The sequence below is a fragment of the Nomascus leucogenys genome, chromosome 16 (assembly GCF_006542625.1).
Source record: "Nomascus leucogenys isolate Asia chromosome 16, Asia_NLE_v1, whole genome shotgun sequence".
NCBI lineage: Eukaryota > Metazoa > Chordata > Mammalia > Primates > Hylobatidae > Nomascus > Nomascus leucogenys.
In genome coordinates, this window is record NC_044396.1 from 92,255,681 (window position 1) to 92,282,397 (window position 26,717).

The 26,717-nt window shown below is 48.4% G+C and overlaps 1 protein-coding gene across 6 annotated transcripts in view; it reads right to left on the reverse strand.

Annotated features, from left to right (window-relative positions):
- TRAPPC9 (trafficking protein particle complex 9) overlaps positions 1–26,717 on the reverse strand; it is a 724,494-nt gene that overhangs the window by 535,967 nt on the left and 161,810 nt on the right. For all 6 annotated transcript variants that reach the window (XM_030795379.1, XM_030795381.1, XM_030795380.1 and 3 more), the window contains 4 exons: positions 23,478–23,563; positions 20,108–20,234; positions 16,402–16,534; positions 7,894–8,057 (listed from right to left, as the gene is read on the reverse strand). In XM_030795379.1, the coding sequence (XP_030651239.1) occupies positions 7,894–8,057; positions 16,402–16,534; positions 20,108–20,234; positions 23,478–23,563 (510 nt within the window). The remainder of the gene's footprint in view (positions 1–7,893; positions 8,058–16,401; positions 16,535–20,107; positions 20,235–23,477; positions 23,564–26,717) is intronic.

Sequence of the window (26,717 nt, forward strand, 5' to 3'; positions counted from 1 at the left end):
AATGCTAAAATAAAAATCAATCCACAACCAAGTCCTATGCTGTCTCCTATAGTTAACATCCACAACCAAATCCTATGCTGTCTCCTATACTTAACATCCACAACCAAATCCTATGCTGTCTCCTATACTTAACATCCACAACCAAATCCTATGCTGTCTCTGCTCCGCCTCCCTCACCCTCCCCACCACCAGTGGCTTCTGCTCATACTCCCATGTCCTCAGAGCAGGTCCTCTGTTCATTCATGCTGGCAGCTTTCAGTGCTGTAGGACTAAAGTGACAGGAATTACTCCCTTTGTGTATTTTGGAAACAGATGGTTTGTTTTCATTAATGTAATTCCACATGTAAATGTACTGCAGCTTGGAACAAGAATTAAAAAAGAATGATAGCTTTCATTTTTCACGTGTAACCCTGTTGTTTTGAAAATGGCTCTGCCATGCTGTCTATTTACGTTTGTCATGATTACAGGTAAAGTCACAAGAGCTGGGAAGGAGGAGGCCTTTGTTCTTGTGCCGGCTCCTCGTGCAGCTGACCTGTGACCTGAGGCTGGCCACCCACCTCTTCTGCTTTCACTTTCCCTGTGCATAAAGCCAGGGTGGCCCTATGTGCCCTGCGCATCCTCAGACTGACTGGGGACCTGACTGGAGAGAACCACAGAAAACCACACGATAACAAAGACAGGCGAGGCGTAGGCAAGGCATGACAGGCGACTACGCTTGAGGGCTGGGGAGAGAAGACGACCGTGTTGACGGTCTCGGCATGAACCACCGCCAAAAGCATCTCCTTTGGAATTCTGTCCCGCTGCCACAGTGCTCCCCACCTTCTACATCATCACTAGGAAGTGCTCAATAGGCCGACCAGGTAAATGGAGAGAGTTGCTTGCCCCGGGGCTGGGGCAGGGATTGGCTGGGAAGGAACATGTGGGAATTTTCTGGGGTGGTGGAAACATTCTATATCCTGATAAGGGTTTGTGTTAGACAAATCTATGTGTTTCTAAACCTCAATAAATGGTACATAAGATTTGCACATGTCACTGTACATGTATTTTACCAAAAAAAAGTGAACTCTAGTTAATGGTACCTGTGCTACAGCATTTAGGGGTAAAATATACTGAAAACTGCAACTTAAACTGCATTAAAAAAATAAGATGGATTTGGCCGGGTGGGGTGGCTCATGCCTGTAATCCCAGCACTTTGGGAGGCCAAGGCAGGCAGATCACGAGGTCAGGAGATCAAGACCATCCTGGCTAACACGGTGAAACCCTGTCTCTACTAAAAATACAAAAAATTAGCCAGGCGTGGTGGCAGGCGCCTGGAGTCCCAGCTACTCAGGAGACTGAGGCAGGAGAATGGCGTGAACCTGGGAGGCAGAGTTTGCAGTGAGCCAAGATCGCACCACTGCACTCCGGCCTGGGTGACAGAGCAAGACTCTGTCTCAAAAAATAAAATAAATAAATAAATAAGATGGATTAAAGGATGGATAGGAGGCTGGATAGATATGTAATAAAGCAAATATAACAAAATGTTCATTACAGAACCTGGATGGTTTGTATGTAAGTGTTTGCTGTAAAATTCTTTCAACTCTTCTGCATGGTTCAGTATTTTTATAATAAAAGTTTGAGGATGGAAATGATGGTTGATACAGAATAAGTTCCAGATGAAGTCCAAGGCATAAGGAACACCAAGCATGGTTGGGCACAGTCGCTCGTGCCTGTAATCCCAGCACTTTGGAAGGCCAAGGTGGATGGATCACTTGAGGTCAGGAGTTCAAGACCAGCCTGGCCAACTTGGTGAAAGTACATCTCTACTAAAAATACAAAAAATTAGCCAGGCACGGTGGCAGGCACCTGTAATCCCAGTTACTCAGGAGGCTGAGGCAGGAGAATCGCTTGAACCTGGGAGGCGGAGGTTGCAGCAAGCCAAGACCGTGCCACTGCACTCCAGCGTGGGCAACACAGCAAGACTCCATCTCAAAAAAAAAAGAGAGAAACACCAAAGGCTAAGGTAGCCTAGAAAGGTGGGACAGAAGCTGGACCTTGAGATGAGACCTCAGATGACCAAGAAGCAGAGGAAGGCCTCTCCGGGAAGGGGGCGGTGTCTAAGGCAGAGCAGCAGAGGTAGTGACCTGCACAGAGCAGGTGTGGAGAGGGGAGCATCTAAGGCAGAGCTAGGCCGCACATTCAAAATCGCAGAGTGGTTCCCACATGCTTGTCTACGTCCTCCATTCAGCCAACAGGAGGGACAGGCATGCTCCCATCAGCCTCATTCTCGAAATGCGGCTGATGGGACCATGCCACAAAATGTCTTTCCGTCACCAATTACTCGGTACTGAGCACCTGCTATGTGCCAGGCCCTGGAAATAGAAGAGAAAACCCAGTCACTGCCTTAGAGAGACCATACCCTGATTAGAGAAAGAGACCAATAAAGAAGCCATCACCATATACAGTGGCAAGACCTCCTGTGGCGCTAAGTCAGAGCAGCCCGCGGCAAAGAGGAGACCCAGGAGCCCAGGCTTAGGCAGGCTTTCCAGAAGGGGCAGCCAAGCCAGAGCCCAGAGGATAAATGCTCCGGAGCTGAGGAGGCAGGAGGGGTGGGAGAAGTCTGCATGATGTGCCCGGGGAGGAAACGGTGTGTCCTCACATCTATGGCAGATGGCAGGAGCATCCAGGAAGCCAAAATTAGCTCCTGACAGCAACACAACTCCATCTGAGGAGGAGAGGTGGCCATAGATGAAGCCAAGCATGGGGCAGAGGCTCGGCCACACAGGGCCACGGGGGCCACAGGGGCCACACAGGGCCACGGGGGCCACAGGGGCCACACAGGGCCGCAGGGCCGGGGTGACAGCAGCCACTCATGGATTTCTGAAGAGAGAAGCAGGTGAAGACTTTTGCTTCAGAAAGAAAGGGCGATTTTGTAATGAATAATGGGCATACGATTACCACTGAGTTTATTTGAGGGAAGGAAAAAATGTTTTCCAGTTGCTAGGCTGGGAGGGCAAGTTAAATTACAGGAGATGTGAGAAAAGTTTGCTACGTAGACTGTAATTTTCTGTTATTCAATATTAGCTTGCTTGTTCAAATATCAACCAAACTCTATAACCAACTAATTAAGTTCAGAGTACCAGATGAAGGCTTTTATGCCAGAGAAGAACCTTCTACCTCACCCAAATTGGTCCCAAAAGGAGGGTGGGTAGGAAGGCATGAAATTAAGGTAGTATCATTAAATTTCTCAAAGACTAAGAGTATACAAAGTTTTTAAAATAAGACACAAATAAACAACATTTTTAAAAGAAAAAATGATTAAATGAACCACATTAAAGTTAAGAACTTCTGTTCATCCAAAGCCACCACCAAGAGGTAAAGGCAAACAAATCATGGTATGGGACAGGATGGTCACGTCACGTGTCCAACAAAGAGCTCACACCCAGGGTATATGTAAAGAAGTCCTCCAAGTCAGGAGAGATGGGGAAGGGGAGGGAGAAACAGAGATAGAGACAGACAGAGAGAAGACAACCAGTGGGGGAAAAAAGGGCAAAGGCCTCATACAAAAGAGGATATACGAGTGGCCAGAACATTGGAAAAGTGCTCAACTTCACCGATCATCAGGGAAAAGCAAATTGAAACCCCAATGCTACACCATTATATACCTCCCTCTCACCACTCTCACCACTCTCATCTCAAGAATAAATAACATGACTGCAAATACCAAGTAAAGGCAGGTGAAATGAATCTATGCCATTAGAAGTCCAATGGTGGTAGCCTTAGGCAGAGAAGTGGCTAGACATCTGATGCACACAACTTCAATCCTCATGACAACTCTACAAAATGGTGATGTCTGTGGCAATAGCAATAGTGGTGGTGGCAGTGGTGGTAGTGATGGTAGTGGTAGCAGCAGTGATGGTGATGGTGCTTGTGAGGATGGCAGTAATGGTGGTGATGGTGGTGGTGGTGGTAGTGATGGTGGCAGTGGTAATGGTGGTGGTTGTGGTTATGGTAGTGATGGTGATGAGGTGATTGTGGTGGTGGCAATGGTGTGGTGGTGATGGTGATGGTGATGGTGGTAGCAGTGATGACAGTGGTTATGGTGGTGGTAGTGCTAGTGGTGGTGGTTTTGGTGGTGATGGTGGCAGTGGTGATGGTGGCAGTGGTGATGGTGGCAGTGGTGAAGGTGGTGGTTGTGTTGATAGTGGTAGTGGTGGTGGTGGGGGTTGCAGTGGTGTTTGTGGTGGTGACGGTGGTGGTGGCAGTGGTGATGGTGGTTGTGGTGGTCACAGTGGAGACAGTGATGGTTGTGGTGTAGTGGTATTGAGGGTGGTGGTGATGATGGTGATTGTGATGATGGTGATGGTGGTGATGGTGATGGTGGTGATGGTAGTGATGGTGGTGCTGGTGATGGCAGTGGTAGTGATGGTGATGGTGGTGGTGGTGGTGATAGTGGTAGTGATGGTGATGGTGGTGTTGATGGTGGTGGTTATAATGGTAGTGACAGTGATGGTAGTGATGGTGATAGTGGTAGAGATGGTGATGGTGGTGATGATGGTGATGGTGATGGTGGTGGTGATGACAGTGATGGTGGTGGTGGTGGTGATAGTGGGTAGTGATGGTGATGGTGATGGTGGTGATGATAGTGATGGTGGTGGTGGTGATGGCAATGGTTGTGGTGATGATGACAGTGGTAATGGTGGTGGTGGCGATGAAAGTGGTAGTGATGGTGGTGGTGGCAGCAGTGATGCTGGTGGTTGTGGTGGCAGTAGTGGCAACAGTAGCACTGTATTAATTCACTTTGCATTGCTATAAAGGAATACCTGAGGCTGGCTAATTTACAGGGAGAAGAGGTTTTATTTGGGCCCACAGCTCCACATCCTGTACAAGCATGGAGCTGGCCTCTGCTTCTGGTGAGGGCCTGAGGAAGCTTCCATTCATGGCAGAGGAGGGCAAAGCGGGAGCACAGTCACACAGTGAGGGAGGAGATGGGAGGAGGCACCAGGCTCTTTTGAACAACCAGCACTAATGAGAACCAACAGAGTGAGAGTTCATTCATTCCCATGAGACAAGCACCCAGCCATTCATGAGGGATCCACCCCCATGACCCAAAACCCCTCACCAGACCCCCCTCCAACACTGGGGATGATATTTCAACATGAGAGGTGGAGGGGACACACACCTAAACCGCAGCAAGTAGTAACTTGTGTGAGCACAAATCTGAGTGCTTATATACCAAGCACTGTCCCAAGTGCTTCACACATATTATCTCATTTAATTCTCGGGTAAATCAATGACATGTAGATACCATTCTTAGTGTTATTTTACAGAACAGTAGGGCCAGACGGTGCCCTCCCCAGAGGTCTGGGTGCCCCGAGCTCAGAGACTCCAGCACCGGAGCCAGGCCACTCCTCTGAGGTCTCAGTTGCCGCTCCTGGGTACTTCCTCTCAACTTCTAGGCCACATTCGTCCAACCTCTTCACAGGCTGTGCCAGCCCAGGGCAGGAGCTGCCTCCCTCCTCGCACCTCCTGTTGCTTTACATTATCATTGCCTCTCAAACACTTTGCACCTGTCGGCCATTGTTCATAGCGATTCTTTCTGTTCTGGTGTGGCCTGTCTCCTGCCTGGCCCCAGAGTGACACAAGGAGGGACCTGGCCCCCGACAGTTGTGATCCAGCTTGGCTTGGGCTGCTGTGCCACTAGTTCCCTTATCCCAGAGGCAGGCCACCCATGTTTTTACTGTTGAAAATGCAGGTGAGGCTTGCAGTGAAGCCTTTCACACACAGGTTGCGTGATCAGCGAGCTCCAACCCCTCCTTCCCCTCCCACCCCAGGCCTCCCCTCTCTTGGCCAAAGGCCTGGCACAGAAAAGGTAACCCCTCAGCATTCCTGCTGCTCCAGGCACCTGCCCAGGCCCCTCTGCCTGGCTTTCATTGTTGGGGTACTTTTGGGGGCTGTGTTGCCTACTCGGGGAACAGCTTTTCCTTAGTCCTCCCAGAGTCCCACTTCCGCTCTCGCCCTCCCTCTAACCCAGTTTCCACGACACCTGTGGCCGATGCTTTGTTATGGGGGGTTGAAATGATTTCCTTGTTTCACAGGGAATGGTTTTATTTTCACTGTTTCTTCATATTTTGTTGTTCGGGGGAGATTTCAAGAGAAAGAGTAGAATAAAAATGCTACTCTTCTGCCATCTTTATGCAGAAACCATGCCAAATTAACAACTGCCAGCAGGTTCTGTACGGGGCCCCAGCTCCCTAGGGGATGGGACCACCTCCCTGTGATCTCCTTAGGGCTGAAGCAAAGCCTTAGATGAGTGCAAGAACCACTCCTCAGGGGCAAGGGAGCAAGATGAACACATCAGACTTGCATTTGTAATAACTATTTAGCATATAACAATTTGCCACTTATAGCCTCACTCAATAAAAAATATACTTGTTATTCCACATTGTGTGACTAGCACTGAAAGGAAAATGGAAAAAAAAAAAACCACAAAAAAGGGAAGGATTCAAGACAAGAAAAAATAAAATGAATGTGCACCAGCAAGCTACAGGTGACTTCCTGCTCCATCCCACTCCCGGCTCTGGGCACACCCGACCCCCCTGAGCAAGAACACAAGGTGGGCTGCCCCATGGCTCCAGCCCCACGACCATGCACACAAATCACTAAAGGACAAGCCTGGGTCACTCCCCAGGGCAAGGCTCCTTCCAGGGCAGACACAGACCGGGAGAATGGGTTAGACAATGCGGATGCAAGGCTTCATGCTTTACTTCCTACAGACATAGGTTTCTATCAAAATCAGTGGAAGAAATATGGGAATACAAGATACCCTGAAATTCTCCAGAGCAATACAAGCCCAAATTAACCCTTTCTTACACACTCCAAACTCATTCTCTCATGACATAATTCTTTGCCTGCAAATTCTCCCAAGCTCAGCCCTGGACCTTCTCTCAAGCTGGAACTAACCAGAGGATCTGTGGCTCTACCTCTAAGAAACTTGGTTTATCATATTAGAATGTCATTAGCATGGGGAGGGAGCCATCTGCCAGGAAGTAACATGTGATTAGTACATCCACTACCGGAAACTTAACCAGAACCAGTCAAACTCTCCTTGTATGCCTGGTTCATCTCACCCATACGTCAAAAGCACATAAAACACCCCAAAGTCCTGCTAACTTGCTTTCCCTTTTTCATTCTCTGTCTGGTCTCACTAGCCTACAATTTCTCTAACTGTATTAAATTACCCGGTTTTATTTCCACATATTACTCTTGATACTTTTCCCTCCTCCTATACAATACATTCCCCCTTTGATCAATGCACTCACTAGCCTCTGACACACCAGGTGTCCTGCCAAACACGAACTCCCTAGTTCACTTTTGTAATGTATGTGCTAAATACTACCTCCCCTACTTATCCAAGAGGAAATCGAGGCACAGTAGTAACAGTTCCCCAAGGACAAATAGCTAGTAAATGGTGAAGTCCAAATTTCAACACAGGTCCCCTGACTCCAAACTACGCGAGCTGGATGCATGACGGGTTGGATCCCAAACAGACTCCTTCCAGGCCTGCTAATGCTTCTCTCCCGTTCATTGAAGAAATAGTTCTGCTGAGTAGCTGATGGATGTTGAGGTCTGGGAAAGGGCACTGGGGATACAGAGGTGTGTGCTCGGTCCCACTGTCTTCTGCTGTGTGTCTTTCATGAAGAACTGGTTTCCCACTGTCATGATGGCACCAAGCCTCACCGAGGCTCCTGCACTCAAGCTCTCAGGCCTGCAAGCCCTCGCCTGACTTCTACTGACTTTAACTGAATCCACAAAGAAGTTTTTAGATTCTCTGAAAACTCAGTATTTAAAGTATCTCTTCTACAAGTAAACAATACAAACATTCCCAGGGTCAAAGCTGCTTACGATACCTACCTTTAGTGGTGAGAACTTTCGAGGTGACTTCCAGTTTCTCCAATGGTTCCATTCCAATATTTTCCAATTTAATGATTAGTTGCTGACTTTCTCCATTGTAAAGCTGGACAGATACATTAGTAGATATTTCATCACCAGAAGAAGGTTGCAATGAATGTGCAGATCTAAAATAAGGAGGAGAAATTTAAAGAAGAAAGAAGGAAGAAGCCAAGGCCATTTGAGAATTACTCACTTCCGAAAGAAGGATCGCCATACTCATGCATTTCAGAAACAGGGGCTAGGAAATCTTGGCTTCATACATGGAGTTCAGTACCCAGCTATCAGGAATGGAAAGCGAGCTGCCACATGCCTCATGCTTTCCTCATGCAGACACGTCCAGGTCTTTGTGTGTCATAAACATGAACACCCTCACTCAGCCTTCACTTCTCATGGGTATGTGAAGCATAAAAATACTTAATTACTAAGTTATGAAGGATAAAAATTAAATGATGAATTCATTCATATAAACCATGAGGCCACTGTTCTCTCAAAATCTAAAATGTGTCATGCTTAGAAGTGCCTTGGGAAACTCCATAGATTTAAGAGGAAAATGTACACCAACATTCTCGCTGATAACATAGAGCTGAGGCCAAAGAGGAGTGAGAAGCTGTCCCACAGACCCCTTCCTACAGGTACAAACTGTGAGGAAAGCCCACGAACACCTGGTGTCACACGAGGGCAGCTGGACCAGGCTGTACTACCCAGGCAGTATCCGTGGGGCTCCATCCTCATACCAGTCAGGTGAGGCCCTGGACTACAGGACAGGCCAAGGCAGCCAAGCCAGATGAACGTGCAACGCAGAGGCCAGGGCCTCCCCAAGGCTCCTGCACTCAAGCTCTCAGCCTGTAAGCCCTCGCCTGACTTCTACTGACTTTAACTGAATCCACAAAGCTAATTGCCCTGGTTGCGTCCTTCCCAACCCACAGGCTGCAAACAGTGGGTTGGGAGGCAGGTCACTGGTGATCACAGAGAAAATATATCTAGTAGCACAACGGGGCCAAATGCCAGCAGATGACAAACAGAGGCATGTAACAGGTGAGGTTAAACACACACACGGCTCCCTGGAGAAGTCTGGCCACAGAACAAAGGGGCAGACAGAGGAGGTGGCCAGAGTGAGGAGGCCGACATGTTCTCCTGGGGCCTGAAGGTTTCCTGAGTACCCCACTACCTTCTTCCTGTCCCTGAAGGATTTCCACAGACAGCCACAATTAGTCCAGCATACTTGAGCCAACATCGTGTGCTTAGTGCATCCAGAAATGGCTCATGAAGTCAACTAAGAGGACTGTGGACCACCCCACTCCAGACACTCTCCAGCAGTCTTTCCGATGCCCAGCTCCTCCTGGCCCTGCTCCCGGTCACAGCACACAGGATCGGAGTCGGATCTGCTTCCCACGCCACGGGAGCACATGGTGTCACATACTACTTGGTCCAAAGGACAGAAAAGAATGTTCCAGACTCACACCTCTGGCATCCAAGGGAAGAAATGCTGCTTAACGCAAGCCAAGCTCATGGCACCGGGCACGTGTTTCCTGGGGGCTTCCAGATGCAGACTCTGATAGAGGAGCTTCTGCATCCAAACCAAACTTTGGTGAAATAATTGCATAATAAATCAAGGTGGGCTCCTTGGAATTTAAATATCTTTAATGTTCATGAGTCAAGAAACACACTTCCCCTGTCAAGGAAGGAAAATTGGACTCGTGTCCTTACCACAAAGGGCTTCTTCCCATCTTTTAGCAGGCAGCCTTTCTCAAGCAAAAGTTTGTAGTCAATGTGGATTTGCAGAGAAGGTATCAGGAAAAACATAAAACATGGCCAAGGCTCACTATTTTGTGTCTCAAACAACAGGATGCTTGACCGGGCAGTCACAGGGCCTGGGCCTGACAAAGGCCCTGACGGTCCCAGCTGCAGCATCCCAGTTGTCACGAGCAGTGGAGCTTGGGTGGGACTCGGGCTGGCACTGAAAAGGAGCTGAGTCCTGAAAAGGCCATGGCACTACAGAGATGGCAGCAGGGACCCCACTCCAGCCAAGGTCAGGCCCCCAGGGACGGGCTGCAGAGGCTGGGCAAGGGTCAGGTCCAGTCTCCTAGGAGGAGATGGGGACCAGGAGCTTCTTGGCAGAGAGAAACTCCAATGTGGGACTACGGGCAAACTGTGGGAGGTAGGAGTAAGGTCTACGCCGACAAGACTCTCTTGTTTAAGGAGATGGCCCCTAATATGTGGTCTGTGTTGGGTGAGGCAGCCCCTGGGTCTGAGCAGCACAGGAACTGCAAGGGGAGTCACTGGTGCCTGAAGCTTGGCACACCTGTGTCCCCAAGCACTCTGTGGGCTCAGCTGCCCTTCCTGTAGCTCTGCCCTCCCCACCCCTGCACTGGACCAAAAGTTTTTTCAAGACAGGGACAATTTTTTTTTTTTTTTTTTTTTTTGAGATAGTCTCGCTCTGTCGCTCAGGCTGGAGTGCAGTGGCACAATCTCCACTCACTGCAGCCTCCGCCTCCCGGGTTCAAGCGATTCTCCTGCCTCAGCCTCCCGAGTAGCTGGGATTACAGGCTCATGCCACCATGCCCAGCTAATTTTTTTGTATTTTTAGTAGAGATGGGATTTGGCCATGTTGGCCAGGCTGGTCTCGAACTCCTGACCTCAGGTGATCCGCCTGTCTTGGCCTCCCGAAGTGCTAGGATTACAGGAGTGAGCCACCGCACCTGGCTGTGACAATATTTTTATCTTGCATTATCAGCTCCTACCCAGCCAGGTACCTGGCACATAGCAGGTACTCACTAAGTATGTATTGAACAAATTAATAGCAAAGTATGTATTAACAAATTAATAAGCATCTCAAACTTGAACACACCAAGTTTCTGTGCAACACAGAAAAGCACCCTAGCAGTAATCAAGATGGGCTTGGGACAGAGTGGCCTGCTGCACACTTCACAGCTGCCTCCTGCTGAGCCTCACCCTGTGCAGTGCATCTCTGCATGGCTGCCTGGCCACGGAGAAGGCGGGACAACGCAATTCCACAGGAGATGCCATCAGGCCACCTGCTCCTGACCTCTGCCCTCCTCACTGGCAGTGCTCAAGGCACCACTCCCGCCAGGCTCCAACTGGGCACCTCCGACTCTCATCCTGGAATGCTCTCTGCCGCATCCCACTCGCTGCCTACCAGATCTGCTCCACTGCGTGTCTCCTCGGCAGAGGCCTTTCCTGAGAAGCTCCCTGCAAAGCAGGCCTTGCCATCTGATGCTGCTTCGCAAAGTGACCTGCCTTCTGTCTCTGAAGGCCTGCCTCTTCTGGACATCTCATCTCATCTCACCTGACCCGCTGTGTTTTCGTCACAGTGCCGAATTCTCCTGCACCATGGTCTGTATTTATTGGGTTAGTTGACTTGTTGTTCCCTCTTCTTTGCATTTTCTTCCATGCTTGATTATCTGACCAATTGTTGTGGATCTTGTAAGGCCCAGTTGAATGCCACATCTTCTATGAAGCCTTCCCGAACCCCAAAGACAGGGTCAACCTCTACTTTGTTTTTATATTATGGGGCCAGTTAGCAAATTTGACTCTAGTTAGTCTGAGTACCTCCTTCCAGACTGAGAGCTCATACAAGGGGAGCGGCCTAGGTCAAGGGCATTTTTATTCATTGCATTTTTTATTAATTGCTAGTCCTATAGCACAGAGCCTAAAGCACATGGTAGGTGTCGATAAATGTTTGTGAGTAAATTTAATGAATCAGTCACTGGAATGTTCATATTAGATTAATAACAATCAAAACTCAAAGAATAGTCACATTTTATTTCAGGAAGTCATCTTAGAAAAATATATACATTATATACAATTTTTAAAAATAAGAAATAAAAAACAAACATTTTAACTCCGAATCGGTTCCACTGGACCCTCCTCCTCCAGCCCCTGGTCCTCATCAGGACCATGCTGGGATCCACATTCCTCCCCAGGGCCCAGGCTCGGTGCCGTGGTGGCCGCCCACAGCAGCACATCTTGTTGAGAGGTAGCAGGTACCAGAGCATGCATGCACCCCCATCACAGTGCATCCACAAGACAATAAAAATGGGGGGTCAGAGGCATTATCTTTGGAAACGATTCTAAACACAGGAGAAAAATGTGGGGTGGGCAGAGAAGCAGCTAGAGGACCTGCTTTCTTCACTGCCTTTTACAGCTGTCAGGGACCTTCAGGGACGCCTTATTAGCAGGACAAATGATAAAGTTAAAGTACCTCTTCTCAAGTTATTTTTCCTTTCTGGTAACAGCTGCCCTTAGCGTTTCTTTGCCTTAAGCCACCCCCCGCCCTTCTGCTGGAGCACTGGCTGGGGCTCGCTAAGCTGGAGCCGGAGCCACAATCTCCTTTATGAGCTCTCTCAGTGCTCACCTCCAGCTTTTGTTGGGCGGCTGATGCCCTGTACAGGCCTGTGAGCACGTGCCGTGAAACTGTAGCTGAAGCTAGTGTCCTTCCTAGCCTAGTGCCCACTGGGTGCCACAGTTCTACGGACAGCAGTGGCAGAATTTAGCAGCCAAAGCCAGAGCTGGGAGTCTGCGCGTCTGGCTGTTCAAGCTAATGTGCCTGGAAGTGTCCAGGCCTGGGAAGTCCTGGTGGCAGGCTCAGTAGAAATCATGCGTCCATTCAACACTGAAGCCCTGCCAAAATTCATCTTTCTAAACAGCATATGCAGGTATAAAATCCACCTAGCTTAAGTATGCAATGCAATAATTTTTGGTAAATTTACAAATCACTGATACCCAGTGTTTTTTTGTTTTGTTTTGATTTCATTTTGAGACAAATTCTCACTCTTTGTCCCCCAGGCTGGAGTGTAATGGCGCGATCTCAGCTACTGCAACCTCCGCCTCCCAGGTTCAAGCGATTCTCCTGCCTCAGCCTCCCAAGTAGTTGGGATTACAGGCTCCTGCCACCATGCCCAGCTAATTTTTGTATTTTTTTTTAGTAGAGACGGGGTTTCACCATGTTGGCCAGGCTGGTCTCGAACTCCTGACCTCAGGTGATCCACCCGCCTCGGCCTCCCAAAATGCTAGGATTACAGGCGTGAGCCACTGCGCCCGTCCCGATACCCAGTTTTAAAACACTTGCAGCACCCCAAAGAGATGCCACAGGAGCACTTCCAATCAGTTTAGTCCCCACACCACTGGCAGCCTCAGGCAGCCGCTGAGCTGTGTCCTGCCGCTAGAGACCTGCTTTCTGGCTGTTTCACATCAGAGGACTCACGCTCTGCACCTCTCGCATCTGGCTTCTTGCACTCAGCAGCTCGCCTCTGAGGCTGGTCTGCACTGGGGCACGTGTCCCTTCGTCCCTTCATTGCGGAGTGGTGTTGCGCTGCAGGGACACGCATTCTGTTGACCCATTCACCCGCTGACGGCCATCTGGGCCCTTTCCAGTTTTCTGACTGTGAACGATGCTGCTATGAACACTCGCGCACAGGTTTCTGTGTCAACATATGTGTTCCATTGTCTTGAACAGGTACCTAGGAGTCGAATTGTTGGGTCATATGGTAAACTTATGTGTAACTTCTGAAGAAACTGCCAATGTGTTTTCAAAAGGGATGTCCCATCAGCATCCCTATCGGCCTCGCACGAGGCATCCAGCTTCTCCGAAACCTTGCAGCCCTGCTATCGTGAGCCCCGTGAGCAGGTGTGAACTGGAGCCTCACGTGGTGCCAGTTCAGAGACTAATGATGTCGACCATCCTTCCAGGTTGCTTATGAGCTATTTGTATATCTTGTGGTGAAATAGGTACTCAAATCTCTTGTCCATTTTTTAAATTAGGTTGTTTACCTTATTTTTATTAAGTTTTAAGAGTTCTTAATGTGAATATAAGCTCTTTATCAAATATTTAATATGCAAATATTTTCTTCCAGTCTGTAACTTTCATTCTCTTAATGGTGTCTTTGGAAGTGTAAAAGCTTTTAATTTTGATGAAGTCCAATCTGTCAACATTTTATTCCAGGGATCCTGCTTTTGGTGTCACATCAAAGAACTCTGCCCAATTCAAGGTCGTGATAATTTTCTTTTATTTTCTTCTAAAAGTTTTATATTTTCAGCTTTTACACTCAGGTCTATGATACCTTTTGAGTAACTATTGTCTGTGTTTCATTTTATTCCCCGATTATACGTCGGTATCTCCACCTCTCCTTCCTCTGTCGAAGACCGCCCTGCCTGCCCCTGCACCCAGCCAATTCCTCCTCCCTCCTATCGAGCTTGGTGTCTCCTCCTGGAAGAACTCTTCCCTGAGTCCGTGACCTCCCCCAGCACGTGGGACCTCCCCCATCAGAGTCCTGACGACAGTCACTGTGATTATTCGGCAACTTGTCAGTTTCCCCACTTGACAGAACTTCCCGTGAGGACAGAGACCAGGACTCTCATGATCAGTGCTACAGCCCTAGCACCCAGCACAGCAAATGGCAAATGAAAGGGTCTACTGAACACATGAATGGGCTTTAAACACATTTCAGAAAATCCCAAGACACATTTTATAAAAATGGCCAAAAGGATATCCGTTAAGTGTTATTTGTAAGTGCAAAAATTAAGAACAGGCTGGATGTGGTAGCTTGTGCCTGTAATCCCAGCACTTTGGGAGGCTGAGGCGGGCAGATCACTTAAGGTCAGGAGTTTGAGACCAGCCTGGCCAATGTGGCAAAACCCTGTCTCTACTAAAAATACAAAAATTAGCTGGGCATGGTGGCGGGTACCTGTAATCCCAGCTACTAGGGAGGCTGAGGCAGGAGAATTGCTTGAACCCGGGAGGTGGAGGTTGCAGTGAGCCAAGATTGTGCCATGGCACTCCAGCCTGGGCAACAAAGCAAGATTCCATCAAAAAAAAAAAAAAAAAAAAATTGAGAACATCCCAAATTCTAATAGCAAGGAAATTAATGGGTATGCAATTTTGGGATATCTTTATAATGCACTTTGTTGAAGCAATTAAAATTGAATTTTCTCAAGAATTTGAGAAAGCATGAAGAAAAGCTTACGTTATGTGGTTATGCAAAAAGTAACCTATAATACTATATATGATGTCGTCTCAACTATTCGAATACATATTTTTATTTTTATTTTTATTTTTTTTGAGACGGAGTCTCGCTCTGTCACCCAGGTTGGAGTGCAGTGGCGCGATCTCCGCTCACTGCAAGCTCCGCCTCCCGGGTTCACGCCATTCTCCTGCCTCAGCCTCTCCAAGCAGCTGGGACTACAGGCGCCCGCCACCACGCCCAGCCAATTTTTTGTATTTTTAGTAGAGACGGGGTTTCACCGTGGTCTCGATCTCCTGACCTCATGATCCGCCCACCTCGGCCTCCCAGATTGCTGGGATTACAAGAGTGAGCCACCGTGCCCAGCCATATTTTTAAATAGGATGGATAAAACACTGGAAGGAAATATCACAACAAATCATTTATAGTAATTGCTTCTGGGACTCCTGAGATTTCTTTTTCTTTCTTTTTTGTGTTTTTCTATAATGCTAAAAAACAAATAAACAAGATCAAAACTATTTCTTAGAAGATAAGAGTTAGCTGAGCATAGTGGCTCACACCTGTAATCCCAGCACTTTGGGAGGCCAAGATGGGTGGATTGTTTGAACCCAGGAGTTCGAGACCAGCCTGGGCAACATGGCGAAACCCCATCTCTACAAAAAAATACAAAAATTAGCCAGGCGTAGTGGTGTGAACCTGTAGTCCCAGCTACACAGGAGGCTGAGGTGGGAGGATCGCTTGAACCTGAGAGGTGGAGGTTGCAGTGAGCCAAGATCGCAACACTGCACTCCAGCCTGGGTGACAGAGTGGGACCCTGTCTCAAAAAAGTAATTAATTAATTAAAATATAATATAAAAGTATAATTAAAATTCCCTTTTTCTTTTTTCTTTTTTTTTTTTTTTTTTTTTTTGAGACGGCGTCTCGCTCTGTCGCCCAGGCTGGAGTGCAGTGGCGCGATCTCGGCTCACTGCAAGCTCCACCTCCTGGGTTCACGCCATTCTCCTGCCTCAGCCTCCCGAGTAGCTGGGACTACAGGCGCCTGCCACCAGGCCTGGCTAATTTTTTTTTTTTATTTTTAGTAGAGACGGGGTTTCACCGTGTTAGCCAGGATGGTCTCGATCTCCTGACCTCGTGATCCGCCTGCCTCAGCCTTCAAAGTGCTGGGATTACAGGTGTGAGCCACCGCGCCAGGCCAAAATTCCCTATATTTTTAAGGGAATTCCTAAATTCCCTAATTTTGTTTTTCAAAAGAATTATGATTCCATAGGCTAATTTCACATTCTGTTCTGATCATGGTAAGAAAGATTTCAACTTTGTTCTAATTCGTTTTAAGCAAAGCATATTGATGTTGCTTATCTTAAAGAAATCCTTCACCTATATTCTGGTCATAAGAATTACAGGCTCTTTGTGCCATTAAAAAAAAAAAAAAATGTTGGACCAGAAATGATGCCTCAGAGCCATTCTGGTCTGTGACCCTCGTGCACACTACCTGGGCAGAGAGGTGCTGATCTGCAGTCTCGGCAACGCGGGAATGACTTCCACTGTGGAGCCACTGGTTTTTATTCCTGGCAGGTTATCCAGCAAGCAGTCACTGAACACACCGAAGACTGTGGTATGGTAACCTGGAACAGAAAATGAACATCTTCACTCCACTGGCAAGGCTTTGGGTCTCACACCCAGGGCCGGAGCAGTGCGAAGAGTACAGGGCTCCTGTTCAGAAGACCTGAGTTCCGAACCTGCCCAGGGCCCACCGGCGCTCACCCACACTCCCGCCCTCAACCCCACGACCCTCACTGTCCTCGTACGTGATGGGGAGGGTAACTGCATCTGCATTCCTGTTTCACAAGGTTGGCTGGGCCCAAATGAAAGACTATATATGTGAAGGTCCTTGTAAACTATAAATGTCTACTTAATAACCAGTATCTCATCCCTTTACTCATTTGCTTTTCAGATTTATCCATCTCTAAAACGAGAATGTTAATATTCTTTCCCAGGACATAATGTGACTTAATGAGTATGTGAAAAATGCTTCAAAGCCTTCTGTTGAGAGATGAAAGTTCACACACGAGCCAATTGTTATTGTAGCTGCTGCTGATATGGCAGATGTGCTGTATGTGTATAAGCATCATAATTTAAGATTAGCAAATTTCCCATGTTAAAAAAAAAAGTCCAATGGTTAGATAAGCACTTGAAATTGTTTAAGCAAAGCTTTAAAATGGCTTTTGAAATTTCACGAGATAATTATTATAAACAACATTCACTCTGTAACAAAATTAAACAATACCCCATGGCTAGATGCCTAGGGTGACAACTTTTCTGCATTCATATGAAACTATTTCATACTAAAAGGAGAGGCAGGCACTCCCTCAAGGGCAAATCAGGGACCTTACACAGCCTCAATCAGCCCCATGCTCACCTCCTGCCAGCTTAAAGCTGCCCTATCAAGGTAACTCCCATTCAGAGCAGCCATGCTTCCTCTAAAGTATACCTCTTCAAAGACATCTTTAACTGGCAAACATTCTCCTCCCCAAAACCACATCTGGCACTAATGTCCTTTCTATAAAACCTGGTATGACGTGGTTTTGTCTGCTAAGCAGCCATTATTTTGCAATTCTTAATTTAAATCAGTCATTTTCCTTTTCTTACCTCTTGCTTAAAATAATTGCCATATAAACCCTAAAGTCTGATGAAAAATAGCACATTACAATGTCTGATAATACAAGGTCAGTCCTTTTGACTTCATTCCCAAAGCGGGCCAAAAATGAACACTCACTAGTCTGCACCCAGGATAAACAACTAAGAACTGTGTGACTAAGGCTCTGACTCCTCATCTGTGAACATACTAGTTATGGGTTATGGCCCTTCACTCCTTGTTACTCCTCTCTCATCTATTCCTATCTCCTATGCTCCACTGCCAGGCCACAGCTATGGTCCTACCTCTGTCCCTTTCTCCCTGGGTCATCGCTGAAGCGTCATCACTGGTGTCCCTGCCTCCAGTCCTTCCCATCTCAACAGGGATCCTGGATCCTGAGGGATGGCTCTGAACTGCCCACCTGACCACATCTCTCTTCAAATAATGCAGCAGCCCCACTGCCCTCTGGAAAAAGCCAGCATCCTTCGGCACAGTGTGTAAGACCCCCAGGTTGGCCCTCTGCCTCCCTTCCAGCCTGTCTCACCCCTGCCACCCTGGCCTGGACCACCCACTCTGACCACCCCCAGGTCCCCCAAACGCACCATGTTCTCTCTTAACACCATGTTGTTCTTTCTGCCTGGAACCCTCTTTCTGCCCCCTGTGGTCTCCCCCCACGGCCCACCCCCATTCATTTGAATAGTTCCTAGTCAGCCTTCAAGCCTCAGGGTCACTGACCAACCCACTCTCCCCGCTGGGTCCATGCCCAGAGTCATTCATTCCTACGGCCACTCCACTCCGTCTTCCCATTTGGGGCAGCACACCCTCACCTACAATTACACCTGCTTCACTCACCCGTAGGGAGCACCCTTCCAGCAAATGTTTGCTCTTCCAGCCAACAAACACACATTGAAGACCTACTGTGTGCCAGGCTCCACACTAGGCATGGAGCTGCAGCTGAGCGAGACACACGAAGCCAGCAAGGAATCCATTGCACAGAGTCAGGAAGGAGACCACCGCACAGGGGCCTAGGCCGGCGAGCACACGCCGAGGAAGCCTCCCGGAGGAAGGGAAGCCTGTGCTGAGGACTGAGGGAAGCCCAGGAGCCGGCGAGGGTGATAAGCACTAGATGGGGCACAGGCAAAGCCTCGGAAAGCCTGGAAAGCTGCCAGGACTAAAGAGTCTTCGGAGACTGAAGTAGGAGGGGAGAGGCAGAGAGCAGGTTGCGGAGGCCAGCAGGAGCCGGACCACGCCGGGCTCCAGAGCAACACTTAAGGACTGGGCCTTGATAACAAGGGCCTGGCGACAGCTGTGAGGCTCCCAGTTGAGAGATGTCAGGAGCATATTCACACTAGGAAGATCGCCGGGCCACAGATGGGAGGTGGGTCTGTTAGCAAGCAAGACCAGGGCAAAAACACCAGTCCCAATGCTTTTGTGACAAACCATAGAAGAGTTATGATCTGCAAGAAGGAAGAGGCAGTGGAGGTGGAGAGAAGTAGTGGTTCTCAGGAAGCACTGAGGGAGGGGAGGTGGGGTGCTGTGACAGACAGCAAGGGTCAAGGATGACCCCCAAGAACCCGTCAGGGCAAATGGCTGATGGGAATGCCTGCACTGAGATACAGGCTTGAAGGGGCAGTTTTGGGAAGGCAAGGTAGGGAGTTCTGATTTGCATGTATTATATGCAAGGTGCCCAGGAGCCAGCTGGGAAGGGCTGGAGGTGCAGGCTGGGAAGAAGTCCAGCCCTGGAAATCACCTGCACATTGGAGGAACTGGAAGCCAGGAAGGCCGAGGGCATTGGTGCGATCACCTAAGGTAGCCTGTGGAAGAGGAAGAGGTAACAGGGCCAGGGAACACAGGGTGAGGGGTGGGGAAGGAAAGAAGTGGGGTGTGAGGAAGGCCTGACTGAGGGGTGGGCTGCAAAAGACAAGAGAGACCCAAACAGAAGGGCCAGAGAGGCGGTAAAACATCCGGAGGGGCAGGGTCACAGCAGCTAGAGCAGAGAGGCGGGAAAGTATCCAGAGGGCAGGCTCACAGCAGCCAGAGGGGAGGGCGTGCCTAGTGGAGGGTCGGCCAGGGACTCAAACGGCACTGAGGAGCGAATTTAGAAAAAAAACTGAAAAGTAGGCCCTGGATTTACCCAAAAAAATACTGCTTGTGACAGGAGTTTTGGAGAATTGAAAAGGGCTGAGTCCAGGATGTAGAGGGGTAAAGCCCCTCTGCAGAGCGGAGATTCAGCGTGTGTAGACACCCTCTGAGGAGTTCCAGAGAAGGAGCAGGAGGAAGGAAGGCTCACTGGAGGAAGACGGCAGAAAGGAGACGAAGCAGAGGGAGGAGGGGCGTGGGCAGTGGGGTCAGAGCACAGGAAGGACCCCTCCCACCACCACACCACCACGCATCTTGCACCCCATGAACAGGTTTTCCTCATGCTTCCCAAAGAGACACGGTCTTCATTATCTTCTAACTGGTTAGGACTGGCATGACGGGCAATCGGCTCTGGACCTCACGGAGGCCACGCAAGGGTTCAGCAGACCCTCCTGAGCAGGAACCATGAAGGGACTCTCCTTACCGTTCACAGCAATCGTTCCAGTCGTCCGCGGGACCCCGACGAGCGTCACTGGGTACAGACCAGATTCAGCCGGAAGAGAAAGCGCCGCAGGGAGAGACTCGAACTCCACTCCGCTGGTGAGCAGCCCCTAAACCAAGCGACGCAGCATTGTAAGCCCCGAGCAAACCTACTGTGCGTGCTCAGTTCCAAATGCGCCTCAAGACATTGGTTATGGCACATCTGGAACTGCTGGAATAAAATGACCAACGGTCTTCATAGAAACCCACAGAGAACATCAGAGACAGTGTACAGTGTAACGCAAAACCACCTCAACACGGTAAGCACTGCGGGTGCTCGGGTGATAAACCACGGATCCACTTGATTTCAGCCCTGTTTGCTGTCTGTTTGATATTTGTTTTATCATTTTACCAAATGGGAATGTGAACACAAAGAGAAAATATTTTATTTATAAACAAAAATAAATAAAAACATGGCTGGGCATGGTGGCTCACACCTGTAATCCCAACACTTTGGGAGGCCAAGGTGGAAAGAACACTTGAGCCCAGGAGATCAACACCAACCTGGGCAACACAGTAAGACCCCATCTCTACAAAAAAATTTTAAAATTAGCCAGGTAAGGTGGCACGCACCTGTGGTCCCAGCTACTTGGGAAACTGAGATGGGATGATCACCCGAGCCCAGGAAGTTGAGGCTGCAATGATCACACCACTGCACTCCAGCGTGGGGGACAGAGTGAGACCCTATCTCAATCAATCAATCAAATGTGGAAATATACCACCAGTTAATATCTCTGCCACACATCTATGAGTTATCAACTTATTTCAGTATGTACTAAGCTTGCTAGTACAGGCACTAAGCTTGCTAGTGAACAAGACAGACAGATTCCTTGGTCTCAGGACAGTGGCCCATGATTGGAAGCAGTGCAGGTATGTTGGCCCTCAGGACTTCTCAGCATTGTAACAGAGGTCCTACTCAGGGCACTAAAGCAAGAAAAAGGAAGAAAAGGCATACAGGCGATTACTCACAGAAAACAAAACCAGGGTCATAGAAAACGCGATGGAATCTACAATGAAACTTGAACTTTCGAGTACATTTAGCAAAGTGACAGAGTCAGAAAAAGAAGGAGTTATTTCTATAGTTTAGCAATAAGCAATTGGGGAAAGTATCACTAACAAGCAATCAAAACCATCAACAATATTAGAATAAACCTAACAAATGACGGGCAAGGTTTCACAACAGTTACAGAACACTGCTGAGATAAAGAAGCCCTGGGCGAAGGGGGAGATCCTGGATTCTTTTTAGCAGGTTGGTTTTCTGCAGCGGTATGGTCAAAGCTACCATGCAACTATCTCTGATATGACAGGACTGAGCATCTAAGTAGATGTGCTGATGCTGGGAGCCCGAGTTCTCGCGCGGGAAGAAAGGACACACATGGATGGAGGCAGGCAAGCACCCTCTGGAGAAGAGCTGGAAAGCGAGGGTCCCCATGAACAGGGCAGATACTACATGCATGTCTATGGTGCAGATGCAGGGGTATACACATGTGTACATATATGTAGGCATATGGGTTTAGACATATATATATATATATGTGTGTTCTCATGTATGTGTACATGCATACAGACTTTTCCCAACTCTGTCTACAGGAAGCACCCAGAAGCAAAGCCACTCTCTCGGCAGTGAGTACACGTAGTGCCCAGACTTGGGGCCAAGGTGTGAAATGATCTATGTGTGGAACAGATGCAGCAGGCAAGGGTGGAAGCCGAGGAGCCAATTGTCTCTAGGCAAATATATTGGCATTTATTTCTTTTGAAAATAGCTAAAGCAATATGGCCAACTGTGAACATTTTTTAAATGTGAATGGTGGAGATGCGAGTGTGTAGTATTCCCTGTAACATTTCATAGGTTTAAAATACTTCCTAATTTAGTTTTTAAAACTTTGCCCATGATTTGTGGCCTATCTCCATGTGGTGCTTTTTATTTTGTTCCCTGCTCTTCCTCATTTGTTATAATAAGCACATATTGTTTTTAAACCAGATAAAAATGAAAGCTACATTTTAAGACCAAAAAAAAAGTGTGTAAGAAAGAGGAGCAGGCATTTGATACTTTAACGGCTTTGGGGAAAATTCTCTAAACTGCTTCTCCCTACTAAGGCTGAGACAGAAAGCCACAGGAAAGGCCAGAGCCAAATCCTACTGCAGGTCAGTCCTCACCCAACAGGAGGGGGAGCGCTTCTCCCGAGTGCACCTCGAGACTACAAGCTGAACATCCAGCTGAGCTTCCAGGAGCTCAGACCGATTTCGGGAAACTATGCCACGTGCAAGAGGCCTAAACAGCATTTCAACAGCCACCACGTGTCCACCTGGCAAACTGCAACTCAGCCTATACTCACGGCCAGGCTGTCACATCTGTCCCAGGAACCCTTCCCTGACTCTCCAGGGCCAGGCAGACTCCCCTCCACATCAGGCCTGCAACACCTCGTGCACCCCAACAGAGCCTTGATCACAGTCGCAGCAGGGACCAGGGCCTGACCATCTCTGTCCCCTCAGGGCCTTGCCTGGGGCTTGACACGTGGCGAGCGCACTCAGAAAGATACCTGCATGAAAGGCCCACCTCTTACCCTGAACACCAGTCATAAAACTCTAAAAGAGAACGTCCACTCTCACAGCACCCTCCTTTGCATGCTGCTGAAAAGTTACACAGCAGTACCACACAGCAATGCAGAGAAGACTCGATAGATGGAACCTACATTGGCGTGGGGAGGGCCTGCTCTGAAAACACAGAATCAGCTTAGAGGGCCAGTACAAATCTCCTTCCCCCTGACTAGAGAACTGGGTAAGCATTTCCAACAGAAGAGATTACAAAGTGAATTTTTCACACCCTACACAAAGGACAGAAATGGGACATCAGGATTTCAAAACAAGAGAAAGCTCGTGGTGGTGGTGTGGTCATTTATCCTCCCATTCCACAGCTTGTTCTTCCCCGGGGTGTTGATCATCTTATCATCTTGCAGCAATAAAGTAATGCTGATATCATTGAGTAGCAGGCAGAATGTGGACTTTGCAACCTCAACGCATCTCATGTAAGCTTCAAAATTATTATTTCACATCTTATACCCAATCAACTAAGCTCAGTGTGTGTTCAAATCAGAGGTTTCTTTGTAGGTTCAAATATTTATTGAGAACCAAGCCTAAAGACACAGGAATAACAAAACATGGTCTTCATTTACAATAAGCTTATATGCTTTGGCAAAACAAACATAAAAACAGACACATATCGTAAGATGTGTGCCTCAGACATTAAGTAAAACCTACTTTAATGAGAAGTTTGTGTGTTAGCCCAAGAAGGTCAAATGATTGGTGATACATACCATGTTTTCAACTCGAAGTTCAAACGGCATTGGGTTATATACCATCAGCTGAACTTCACACACATCTCCTTGAACCCACTGGAAATCTAGAAAACACACACACATATATGAATCCATGTATTAGTTGTATTTTTTCACTTTCCACATGGCTTCCAATTATTCCTCTGGCAATTTATATTCTCAGTGAGGCAGCAGGCTCTATGATCATCTTGAGATGGATGATTCAAAGCTGCTTTTTCCACCACCAGCTTTCTCTGAAACAAAGCGAGGCAGCCGTCACTAGCGCTTTGATGCCACATGAATGGTGCTTGTCGCCGCCTTCAGCGGGCTGTATTCATGCTGACATCAGTCCAGATGGCTCTGTTCTTGGTACAGAGCCATAAGGCATACCACGCTTCACAGGGCCCAGAGGCTGGCAACACAGGAAGATGGCACTGGGGTCACTTGTGAGTAACACGGAGTGTGATTTGCCCTATTCCCCTAAGATTGTGAGAGGGGAGGCTTCTCCTCCCCACCCACTCCCAGGTCAACTGCAGTTCAGTACCTGTGCAGGGGCAGAATTCTGATGACCTCCAAAACCCCCAGCCTTGGTGTGCACAACCTGGTGTGCAGGCACTGTGTAATCCCCACCTTCAGTGTGAATATGATGATTAGGCTATATCGTAAAACAATGGTGGAAAGATTTTGCTGACGTGATTGAGGACCCCTATCAGTTGACTCTGAGTTAATCAAAAGGAAGGTTGTCCTGGATGGACTTGTTCTAATCAGCTGAGACCTCACAGGAGACCATATCCTTGCCTAGAGGGCCTGTGGAGGGGACCACAGGGCAAGGGCCTAAGAGCAGCCTCTAGGAGCTGACAGCGGCACTGGCAGACAGCTGGCAAGAGAACGGGGATCACAGGAAATGAATGAAGAACAGCCTGCGGAGTCGTGAAAGCAGGCCCTTCCCTTAGTTGAGCCTCCAGATGAGGACACAGCCCCAGATGACACTTGGATTTCAGTCCTGTGAATCCCTGAGCAGAGGACCCAGCTGAAGTCCACACAAATCGTGAGGAAGCAGATTTGTGTTGTTTTAAGCCACTGAGTCTGTGGTCATTTGTTACAAAGCAACAGAAAGCTAATTCAGCATCTATCCCAATTTCCATCACCCCCTCCTCCCTTTACAGTCCTCTCTTAGGCAAACCAGAAGGAATTTCAGAATCAATCAACAGGTGGCAGGCATGTGTTAGGTGTGAGGCACTTCCACACAGGTTATCTCATTACTCAGCATAAGGACCTCCTGAGATAGGTATGATAACCCCCATCACTGCAAGGCAAACACTCAAGGTCCAAACGGGGTAATAAATTGGCCCAGGAACCACACAGCAAGAGAGAGGAGCTGCTGGATTCAGGCCTCTAAACTCAGAGGCATCCCGAGCAGACACAGGTGGCTAACAGGGCAGTGGAGGGCTTTTTCTCTAGCAGATAAGAAAGTCTGTAGACCAGAATTATTCAACTTTCACAGAGCTTTCATAAGCATGTTCTCAAAACACAGCTTTTTCCACACACTCTGCACCCTGCACAGAGATGAGAACTGACTCCACCACACCTATGACATCTGACCCAGAGCTGGCATGTTGACATTGCATAAATTAATACAGTGCCCACCAGGTGAGCTAACAGTTCCCCTAATGCCTGCACCACCATGTACTCATCTGAGCCTCTGGACAATGCAGTGAATGGCCACAGTCTATCTCAGCAGTACAAATGTTATGCCCGTTCTACAAAAAAGGAGAACTCCCCTGACAGGCTGGCCCGCCTGCCCGTCCTACGGTCCTGAGAAGCAAGAGAACTGAGATTCGAACTCTAGTCTGTCTGGCTCCAAAACCTACACTCTTTTCACCCTACTGCTTCACCTCTCAGGACCCCGGAAACTCAGGTCTTGTCCTTCCCTCATCCCAGCTTCCATGCCCCCCAACTCCCAGGCCCACCAGCTTCTGAGGACCTTCAATGGGAGGGGGCTCACCTGCCCTCCTCATTCACATAAGTCAGTGGCCAGAGCACAACATGCTCCCAGCCCACCTGCCCCCCCACCTCACCCAGCCTGCCCGGGGCCACTGATGGTCAGCATCCCAGCCCACTACTCACCACAAATGAAGAAGGTCACTCTCTTTAAACAAGTGGCTAACGCCTGGTAATTAAGAAACGGCTTGCCCTATCATGGTCATGATGATGATGATAATAATAATAAACCATTTTAAAAATCATATTCTAGGGTACTGAAAAAATAACATATACTAGATGGTCCATGTCTACTAAAGGGTAAATCTAAAATAAACTGTTGATTACATAAAAATTTATTCTTTTTTTCTTTTTTTGAGATGGAGTATCACTCTGTACCCAGGTTGGAGTGCAGTGGTGTCATCTCGGCTCACTGCAACTTCCACCTCCTGGGTTCAAATGAGTCTCCTGCCTCAGCCTCCCAAGTAGCTGGGACTGCAGGTGTGCGCCACCATGCCTGGCTAATTTTGTTTGTATTTTTAGTAGAGACAGGGTTTCGCCATGTTGGCCAGGCTGGTCTTGAACTCCTGACCTCAACTAATCCCCCCATTTTGGCCTCCCAGAGTACTGGAATTACAGGCGTGAGCCACCACGCCCAGCCTGAAAAGTGATTTTTGCTGAAAGAAGGAGATGACCCCTTTCCATCCTCAGCATGTCAAAGCACACGGTGGTGGCCCTTCCTCACTATTTTGTCCCAGAAATAGTGGGAAGGCACAAGAATTAGCCTCTCTGAAACCCCCTCATCTCAGGCCCTGCCCTCCCTGTTGTGGGACACACTGTGCATGCTGTCATCTGTGGACCCACGGCACCAGGCGGTGGCACTTATTGACAAGTTCATCTCTTTCTGCTACACTGTACGGACCCATGTGACGGGAAAGACTCCTGATTTATCAACGCATCCCCAGCACCTAGCACAGGGCATATAACTGCTACCAAGAATGTTACTGAATGGTTACCAGGGACTTTAGAAACATTATCTCCCTTGATCCTCAGAACCACCCTCCGTGTCAGCTTCTAATGTCCCCATTCCGTAGATGGCATGACTGCAGACCACAGAGGCGCAATCAGCTGTCCACAGTCACACAGTGGGGAGCTGCAGGGCCAGGCTGCAGCCCAAGTCCACCTGACAGCCACACCCTCTCCAGGCCACCACACTGCCTCTGGGGCAGCAGTCGACCTTGGCACTAAGCCTGGCAGCAC